Source organism: Clarias gariepinus, chromosome 14 (genome assembly GCF_024256425.1).
Source record: "Clarias gariepinus isolate MV-2021 ecotype Netherlands chromosome 14, CGAR_prim_01v2, whole genome shotgun sequence".
NCBI lineage: Eukaryota > Metazoa > Chordata > Actinopteri > Siluriformes > Clariidae > Clarias > Clarias gariepinus.
This window is the reverse complement of record NC_071113.1, coordinates 11,829,788-11,839,984: the sequence shown is the minus strand read 5'-3', so window position 1 is coordinate 11,839,984 and position 10,197 is coordinate 11,829,788. Positions and strand designations below refer to the sequence as shown.

Below are 10,197 nucleotides of genomic sequence, written 5' to 3'. Positions count from 1 at the left end.
GCTCATCTGACAGCACATTGTATGTTTTCTAGTTGAGCCGAGTGGAGTATAAGGAGCCAAGAGGAGGGTGGGGCTAATGAGAGCAGAGAGGTCTTAGATTCCTGATTGGTTGATTTGCTGCTATGACATCATATGTGGCACGGAGACGGCTAAACATAATACTGAGCTGTGATGCTTATATCCACCACCTACACTCCCACAATCTTTTTTTTCCCTATCTGCCTATATCTTAGTAGTCTCATCTGTCTGTGTTCTTCCTTACTTAAGGGAAAGAAAACTAATTTAGAGAGCACTGTAATTTCAGCATATCATCAACCTTTCATCCGGACTACGTTATCCATCTCCATGTATTATGGACTGTCCGCTTGTGGCTCTATCTGTCTGGCATTTAATTTGCTCCTGTTTTGTCAGTCTGTTGTGTGTAGTAGAAAGGATTTTATATTGATAGGTCATATCATTAGGATTCGTACCAGTAAGATTTAATAACTTTGATTATAAGTATGTGAGTGTAATATATGGAATTTATTATGGCTTTAATGGAAAATAATAAAGTCTAGTTAGATATGAATTCTAAACGTGATACATTCATTTTTATTATGAATATGCCTTCATTTGTCTATTCTTTGATCTCACACATGCTAATAAATAAGGGAATTTTATATATGAGAATGCAATAACAATGAGGCATAAGTTAAACTGAGTTTAAATGCTGTTGTCAAATCTTGCAATATAAACATCTTAAATTTAACATGTTTTTATTTTTTTAAAACAGTTGCCTTTTTTGTAAATTAGTAAAAAAGGGTAAAACATCCGAAATATCACTGTGGTATTGACTATATAGTGTTTCACTGGAGTGTACGCACAACCCACTATGCATACTGTATCTTTGCCAATATCAAAAGCATCTTCAGCTCTTGCTTGCGTGCTTAAGTGCTCTCCTGTCCTCTATGATGTAATATGAAGTCAGTGGAGTAGGAGGCAGAGGAAGGAGAGTGTGCTAATGTGATAAAAATGAAATAATACTAATAATGGATTTTTTTGTGTGCCAGAAAGCTAGAGAGAGTGAGAGAGAAAGATGAAGTGTGTGTATGAGAGAGAGAGGGAGAAAGAGAGCAATCAAAACAAGGAGGGACCTTGACATCCACAATGATCAATGATCAGATTTATAGTCGGTTGCTTAGTTCATATTTCCCAGGGTTTCCATTGCTATGAATATGATGAGCTTGATGGTTATGCTTTCCCTCATTAATAAGTGCATAGTATTGATTCTGTGACAAGATCCTAGGCTACCCGTCCTTAGAGGCATAATTGTATTAACCTTCAATAGCATAGGACAAGAAGAGAGAAGAAGGGACAGAAGTGCTCACCAGAGAACAGATGCCATATGTCTCTGCTTGCTGTGATTCTCCTCCTCCCCAGTGACTCAGTGATGCCACTGGCAGGCTGGGCACATAGGAACAGGCTTTAGTATTTATCAGAACCTCGCCCACAGACCTCAGTGGGTGCCTGGCTCCACCTGTCACCCCGTCTGGTATTGGCCATGCCAGCTAACCAGCCACCCACTGGAAGCCCAGGCGTCTGCCAAGCCTATAGTTACAAATAAACTGTTGTTAAGTTTTGGGAGATAAAGCTTGCTGTCACACCTTTACACTGCACCTTAACAGGATCATATGCCGTAGATACACACACTTTATTTTTTTATGGGTCAAATTTGAATTGTCCAAGCTCAGCTCAAGTTGCAGCACCTAATTGGTCGGAATCACCTGCAGTATGTGGGTGTCTTTCATTCCTGTCATTCGGGACTTACTGCTCTTAGAGACAAGCTAGACAGAGAAAGACTAAATGATGAGATAGAATGACAAGGAGCTAAGTCTTATGAATTTATTTATTTCTAATCTTATACTGTCCATTTGTGGCAATATGATTACAGCAGCAGCAGCATGTTAACTACACTTGGTTATATGACTGATTACCACATCAATAGAAATCAGTAATATTATCACTTCAAGCAGAACTGAAGAATGGTCTGAGAGGGCTGTGTGTCATAGGGGCAGCATCATCCCAGCTGTGCACAATCGCTAAAGCACTGCTTGATCCAACAGACAGAACCTGATATTAGCATTACATGGAACATAGCAGCCTAAATTAATGGTCAAACCCCTGTCTCTAGAAGGTGAAGCTCCACCCTGGCCCTTTTTTGATCAGCATTTCCAACACTAGCTTCTTGCTCATGGGCTCATTAAAAGAAAACCTTAATGTGCTTCTAGAATTAATGAGTCATAATGCAAATCTTAATTTCTATAAATTGCCAATGTTTTATTTATGCTAATCTCCTATTTACTGTTCATGTTGTCATTAATTTTGTTTGTCTTTGACTGTTTCAAACCAAGCGCATTATGCATGTATTAACCCAGTTATTGATTCACATGTACAGTATTTAATCATGGCTTTATGCAAAATCTTATTATGAGTAAAAATTTCCTTAATCAAAAAGATGATATAGATATGGATAACATATAAAGTAATAGCTCAATAGTTTTTTTGTGCTTACAAGAAGTAATGATGCCCAGGTTCAGCTAAATATGAACTGCAAATATGATGCAATAATGACACAATTAATTTATTATAAAAAATTCATAGCAATATTATGACGGATATTATAAATTATCATATAATAAGTATAAGACCGATAGCTTTAACAATTATGGAAGAGGACAGACCAGAAGGGAAAGAAAGAAACTATTTCAAGTTTTTTTTTTTTTTTTGCTTTAATATTTTTTTAATTTTCGTCCCACACAGGTCTAGTTATGAGGAAAAAATTGGAATGTGACAAATCATCCCACACAGCTCTATTTCGGGTAATTGCCCCGTCCACTGTAAAAGACCTTTGGTTAGCTTGTTTGCTTGTCGTAGATTTTTCATTTCCAATGGAGGGTTGGACAGATGAAGGCTTAATTTATGGTTTAAATTGATTAATTTACTTGTATTAAAATAAGTAGACATTTAGACTTTATAAATTGTTACAAGATTGTCAATCTTGTAACAATTGGCCTTATTGTCTCCTATTGTAATTCTGATGTATAAAGAAAGAAAGAAAGAAAGAAAGAAAGACAGAAAGAAAGAAAGAAAGAAAGAAAGAAAGAAAGCTAAAGATGGTAGATATCTTAAGTCAACTTTTCTTTTAATCTGGCGCACTGGCGCCTAAATAAACAGCCAGCATATATAATGGTTAATTAAGCCTGGATAATGGCTAATGAATGTCATGGAAAAACAGTTTGTTCTGATTACAAAGAAGAACAAAAAAATAGCCCTAGTCTAGCACATTTCTTTTAATTTAGTTCTTTAGAACAGTCATAAAAAAATGTATGATGTCTATAACATGAAGCATTATCCTTATCTTTGCGACACATTGGAAAACAGTAAAACAATAAAGGATGAGGAAGGTAATGTGATACAAATTATACTTAAAATGCAGTATTGCTTTCAATCATATGTATGCTGGAAAATTGTTTCATCAGTCACTGACTGCCTATAGAGCATTGTAGGCAACACTAAACTTACAATTTAAACACAAACTTCACAGTTCCTGAATAGTTTTGACCAGAATAGCTCAGAATAACCTATGTGGTCATCATGTGCTAGGTAACCGTAGTACCAGATACATGTAGGATGGATATATGGAATTATATATCACATTTCCCAAGAGAGCTCTGCAACAAGTTTTCAGAAAGTGATCTCTACATTAAAAAAAATAAATAAATACATTTTGCTTTACCCTGTCACTGGCGTCTCAGTAGTTTTGTACAAGTACTCCATTACTGTCCTTTAAGTATTTTTTTTGTGTGTATGTGTACTTTACTTGAGTATTTTCCGGATGCGATTACTTCTACTCACTTCATTTTTTATGAAACTCATTTTAAATAGAGACTTGTTACTTTTCAGCTGTCGATCACACAAAAATGCATTAATTTTCTAAACTAAGCATTTACTCTGTGACATACAGTATATCACAACTGAGCCACAGTATATGTGGGAAAGATGGAAACAGAACAACTTCATAAGTCCAAGCAGGTCATTATAAAAGTGCAGATTGGTTTGTGCACCAAAGTGATTGCCGGTTACCTGGACAAAGGATACCACCCACTTGGTCTCTGTGCGGCAGGTTATTTTGGCTCCTTTTCAAGCCTCTCGAAAGGGTGCACCTGTTAGCGTAAGTGATTAGAAGTGATCTAGCTAACTAGCTAACATACTGAGCAAATGAGTTGTGACCTTTTGGCCATTTAGTTTGTTTCATGCCAATAACAACTAAATTTCCTAGTATGCACAAGATAGAGCAGATAGATAAGTCTTTATTACAAACCTTTAATGTCTAGATGCAACTCATGCACACACAAAAGGGAGATTGATTGAGGGTTTTTTTGGTTGTTGTTTTTTCCCATGCAAAACAACACCACCATAAAACCCTGATTACCCCTCTACTTGCATTTCAAAGGCCAGACTCAGTGCTGCTCTTGTTCTCGGCACAATTTTCACTGCATGCAAAAGGTCACTTCCTGTGGGTACTTATTTGTCTATTTCTAGGCTACTTATTTGCCTGCTAACACAAAATAAGCAAAATGTGTATTGACCACCAGATGCCATACGTAAATCGATCTATAACATAAAAAATAGAACAATCCTACAGTTATAATGTATTGGCATATCACTCATGCTGGGACCTGGAACCTATCCCAGGAGGCTTAGGGCACAAGGCAGGGTACACCCTGGACAGGGTGCCAATCCATCCTAGGGCACACACACATACATATACATACTCATTCACACACTACGGGCAAATTGGGAATGTCAATTAGCCTAACCTATGTCTTCGGACTGTGGGAAGAAACCGGAGTACCCACCAAGCACGGGAAGAACCTTGTATCAAGTAAAAGCTGTTTCAAATAAAACATCTACCTAATGAATAAACATAAATGCCCATGTTCTGATGTTCTGTTTATGTCAGAAAGATAGAACAATTTTTTTTATCACTGACTTTCTCTTTGGCCCATGTTTTTCATCATCCAATTATGCAGAGTAATGCAAAATCAAAGTAATGCAAAATCAAAGGCAGTGTCTTGCCATTTACCCATGCCTTGCAATAGATTAAACCCTGCATAACTGATGTAGTTAGGCTGAATACTGATTCAGATAACTCTGGATGTAAAGGGTATACTGTTTAGCCAGAGTCATTACTCACATTTACGCTACCATTCTCACTTACATTTACTATTCTAAGATTTTACATACACATCACAGGAAAGAACAAGTTCTGTAAATTAGTATGTTTTATGTCAATTGCATAGGAATTATTAATAAAGACTGTCATGTTTATAAAAAGATCATCAAAACAAGAACGCCCCTAAAATTGACTATCACTGTCCATATAATGACTGGGAAAAAATTAAATCAACCTCTCACATCTAAGACAGTGATCAGAACAGATGGCAGTCTGACTTTACAAAGCTTATCTGTGCGCCATTTATCACAGACAGTGCATTTATTTATTTATTTTATTTATTTGTAATGTGTTTTAAAACTTAATCTTAATTACTGAAAATAAATAGGTGCTGCAGCAATCTGCTGATCTGAATGTTGTAAATCTCCAGGGGCATGAATAAGGAAGTTAAAGGTATACTTGATCTTGCTTCTCTTAAGAATACTTACTTCATCTATAATCATAATAATAATAAGATTGTTTTATAGCAGGAATTAAATTTGGCATCCAGAAGTAGGGGTCAAAATGACCCTCTTAAATCAACCTACATAAGAAAGGGCGAATTTCCTCATTGCTAAAAAAGAATTTCAAATAATACAGTAGATGGCTAAGAGGAAGCACACATACAGACACACAAAGGGAAAATAAAGAAACCAATGCAATCAAAGATCTCTAATCATACCAGGGTTGATTAATTGCACATGACTGAAATGATTGCCTCTTCTTTCCACATCATTATTCAAGAGAGGGTTTTAAGAAAGTCTATGCTCTCATCCTTGCTTTAGTAAACGCAGCTCATTAATTACCAAACCAATGTAACATTAGTATTTGTAAAATCCCAGAAATCATTCTAAATTAACCTAGCAAAGAACCGTTGTTGGTACCTAATTTTATAGCACCCTGATATTACAATCAAGCAAATACTTTAAGATGAATAGTGACATTTTCACAAATATAATTATTTTGAAAAATGCCCAGGAAATTACATTATGTTTTAGTCAAATGTGGTAACAGAAAGTGGTGTTTATGGAGACAAAAGGGATCACGTGAACAAGAAAAGTATACATAACAAAATTATCATAAATGTTTAGCAGCGCCTGGTAATAATGGAAATACCAAAGTCCACAGATATTAGAGAGACCCATGCAGAGCTGCTGCACGACATCCTGGTAACATGGACTGATGTGAAAATCACAGGCTTTTTTGGGGTCATGTAGTGACTCATCAGCTCAGTAGAACACTTCATGTACTCTGTGCAACTGACTTTTTTACCTTTTTTTCCCCTTCTGCTTTTAAATCTACAGCAGAGTGTAACAGAGTTTAACACTTAGAGATCTTTAGACTCAGTAATTGGCCATTTAAAGAAGGCAAGCTTTAATTATGTACAGTACATATTTTATTTGCAGCACTTAATTAAAATGTAATTATGTAGATACAATATAAAATGTTCAAGATAACAGAAGTGACATAAAAAAAGTGGGTAAATGACACTAGTTGTATAGTATGGGAACAGATTTGGAAAGGCCCCCTTTAGAGTTGGGTTTGAGCAAAGCAAAATGGCCCACAGCTCCATCCAGTGGCAGAAACATATCAAGAAAAAAGTTTGTCACACATCCGTGACTTAAGAGCTCGCACTCATTCTCTCTCTCTCTCTATAGACAGTATGCACAATATTGCACAAATGTCTCCCCTAACCCTAACCCTTTCCATATATGTATATACATATAGCCCTTCTGCATATGTGATTTATTTATTGTCTAATATTGCACATTTTCTTCTTATTTTATCTTATCTTATCGTATCTAATTTTAGGTATCTATAATCCTAACAACATGTGCCAGTCCTAATAAATTTTAACTAAACATCAAGGTATAATAAAATAAACTTATGTGGTTAAGGAGGTTTGGGGAAAAAAACATGCTTTCATTACTTTAGTGCCAGTGCAATTAATTAATCACTATAACAATAAACAAAATCTGTTTTACGGCAAGTCTCAGGGATGTTCATTAAACCCATTATTTTTATGTGTTTTTTTTATCAATAGATAATTAAAATAAAATTCATTCATTTTATTATTCCCTGAGTTTTCCCAAACAGAAATTTGTAACAAAATGAAAATTAATTGTGCTCTGAATAAAAAAACAACTGAATCATTCTCCTAATAATCATGCTTACAGGGAAAACCATCATTACAACATTATCTTTAGTGCTTTATCTTTGTTGTTTGTAGGTCACAATGAACTTCCAGGTCTCCACCAGCTGAGACATAGCAATCTCATCTGGGAAAGCCTCTTCCACATCTAGAGGAACCTCAAGATTTTTGCGCTCCATGTAGGTGGCCAGCGTTTCTTTAATGCTGAGGAAGAGAAAAATAAATCAGTTTATCAAACATGTTAGTCTAGTAGCTGATGTCTACTAGATCCATCTCAAGTTCTTACCTCCAGGAAGGGTTGTAGGTGTCAGTTGCTCTCTGGCTTTTTAAATTCAGCAACAGGAACTCGTGCATTTCAAGAAACCAGGTATCCCCAGAGCTTTTAGACAAGAAGTTAATCAGGAAGTTTTTCTCCTTTTCCCCTAGTACCTGTCGATAACTGGCTGGGATCCCTAAGAATGGATCCTGAGTAGAAAGAGAAAATGTATTAAAAGAGATCACTTGATATACCTATGTTTCATCTGATAAGAGAAATTTATTTCTAATATACTATTATTTTGTATTATGTATTAAGTGATTTATTACCCTCTTAAGGCGAAGCATATGCTCAGACTTGAGTGAGGTAAGGAGTTGCCAAAGAGACACACAGTGCTTCAGACTACATCTGCCCAGAGCCTTCACACACCATAATGGAAGAAAAAACACAGTGTCTCAGATAAAACATTAAAACATGCACTGATACAAATTACGGATTACTTATCACACATTTTATGTTGTAATAAATTATTTTTATTGTTATTGATTACTTTCATAAACTCTGACTCACTTTAAGAATATGAGGGGCAGTCTGATTCTCCATATGTAGTCTTTTCTCCAGGTACTCCTCCAGGTACATGTGCTCATCTCCTCCAGTCATAGCCAGAAAGTCTAGAGCAACTTCCACGGCTGAAAGGGTCTCACAGACGTCACTGGGAGACTGCAGCTCTGATATCAGGCCAGTAGAGCTCAAAGAGGTCAGGGGTTCCTAACAATTACACACAAAAGCTCTAATGTTAGCGCCGTAGAAATGAAAAAAGATTTCAACGTACTATACTGTACATTGAACAATCCACACTGGGTTTTCATCAAGAGTTTAGTAGAAACTATTGTTTTATGGCTGCTACCATCTACAGACTATTAATAGCTGATGTCTATGATAAAGGTTATATACAGTATATTTTAACACCTGGTTTATTTTCTCTTGAAGATCGATAACTGAAAAAGATTTGAAATCCAAGTGTGTTTCTTACCTGAGCCACTTTTTCTCTAATTTCTTTGAATATATTCTCATAATTGCGTTCTTGTCTGCTGACCAGAGTGGGAATTCCCTGTAATAAAAATTATCATATGCAGTAAAAAATACAATATATATTATACTATAATATGGTACTTGACATAAAAGTGTGTCAGGGGTAGCTCAGTGGTTAAGGCATTGGACTACGGTTCAGAAGGTCCCAGGTTCAAATCCCACAACCACCAGGTTGTCCCTGTTGGGCCCTTAAGTAAGGCCCTCAACTGCTCAGATGTACAATGTACAAAGCTGTCTGCCAATTGCAGTGATGTAAATAAAATACTTCATACTGGTAGATGTTACAGCACCATTTGCATGTTACAACACACAACATTATAATATGACATGCAGTACCCCATTATTTTTCCTCTTCTTCCTGTTACAGTCAGTCTGATTATTCAAATAAGTATTAATCACATATTTCTACTGTTCACTTACAGCCAGTGTGATTTGGGGTTTGCCTTGTAAGAAGCGGGTAAAGACCTGTTGCTGGATTTTAGGTAGGTCGTATTCAGATACCGTCTCCTGGCCGCGCTCCATACTGTACTGGCAGTTAGACAGCACCAAGGGAAGCAGGTCTCTGTCCACCTCGTACCGGATCACATGCAGATCACTCACTTCTGCAAGGCTTACCACATATCTATGTAGAAGGACAAGCTCTTAATATCATTTATATTAAAATAACGATATTCTAAAGTAGAAAATCATACTAAAATCCTAAGAAAGTATGCAGGTACCTGTTACTCTCCCCTGTGTGTTGGCTGGCTTCACTGACCAGCTGGTTATGCAGAGAGACAAGGTAGCTAAGAAGTGCAGTAGCACACAGCCCTGCTCCCTGCCTCCGAGGAATCAGCACTTGCAACTCGCTGCCCTCATCAAGATCCACACTGCAGTAATCTCCTGGTACACTCACCTCATCTAAACAGATATACCAAACACTTGACTACAGATGACTTTTTTATAACTTTGTGTAGGAGTCTTAGACTGTGCATGTAGGAGTGAGAGTAAGGATGCTCAGTGAACTGTTGTTCTCTAAATAGTACATGTGTAACACTCACAGTTGGCCAAGGACATCCGCAGCTGATTCCATGAACTCAGGAAAATTTTGATGCGCTTCTCATACCAGCTCTTCACAGATCCTAGTGAAGCACAAAGTGATATATTTACAGACAGACTGGCAAAATTTGAAATTGATTCCTGAATGCGTCTAAAACTGTTCAAACATCAAGCTGTGTTTCTTTGTTTCTAATGTGTGAAAATGTAACTTACCAGATGGTTGTTTATTAATAAAATCCTTTATTGTTCCACAGATTAAATCAGGAACATTCTGAAACTTCTTAACTAGATTTCTTTGCAGAGCCAGTATGTCTGGAAGGAAGCTGACCTGCCGGAATTCAGGCTCCTTCACAGCAAAACAGAGAAAAGACAGTGCAATCACATCTTTGTCAAAAAAAACTACAG

General features: G+C 36.6%; 1 protein-coding gene across 1 annotated transcript in view; it reads right to left on the bottom strand.

The window, feature by feature from the left end:
* Positions 1 to 6,612: 6,612 nt before the first annotated feature.
* LOC128541727 (E3 ubiquitin-protein ligase rnf213-alpha-like) overlaps positions 6,613 to 10,197 on the bottom strand; it is a 40,239-nt gene continuing 36,654 nt past the window's right edge. Inside the window, exons 58-66 of the mRNA XM_053512281.1 lie at positions 10,006 to 10,138; positions 9,795 to 9,875; positions 9,474 to 9,654; positions 9,175 to 9,376; positions 8,696 to 8,773; positions 8,233 to 8,430; positions 7,992 to 8,081; positions 7,693 to 7,871; positions 6,613 to 7,610 (exon numbers count right to left, since the gene is read on the bottom strand). Of these exons, the coding sequence (XP_053368256.1) occupies positions 7,466 to 7,610; positions 7,693 to 7,871; positions 7,992 to 8,081; positions 8,233 to 8,430; positions 8,696 to 8,773; positions 9,175 to 9,376; positions 9,474 to 9,654; positions 9,795 to 9,875; positions 10,006 to 10,138 (1,287 nt within the window). The 3' untranslated portion in view covers positions 6,613 to 7,465. The remainder of the gene's footprint in view (positions 7,611 to 7,692; positions 7,872 to 7,991; positions 8,082 to 8,232; positions 8,431 to 8,695; positions 8,774 to 9,174; positions 9,377 to 9,473; positions 9,655 to 9,794; positions 9,876 to 10,005; positions 10,139 to 10,197) is intronic.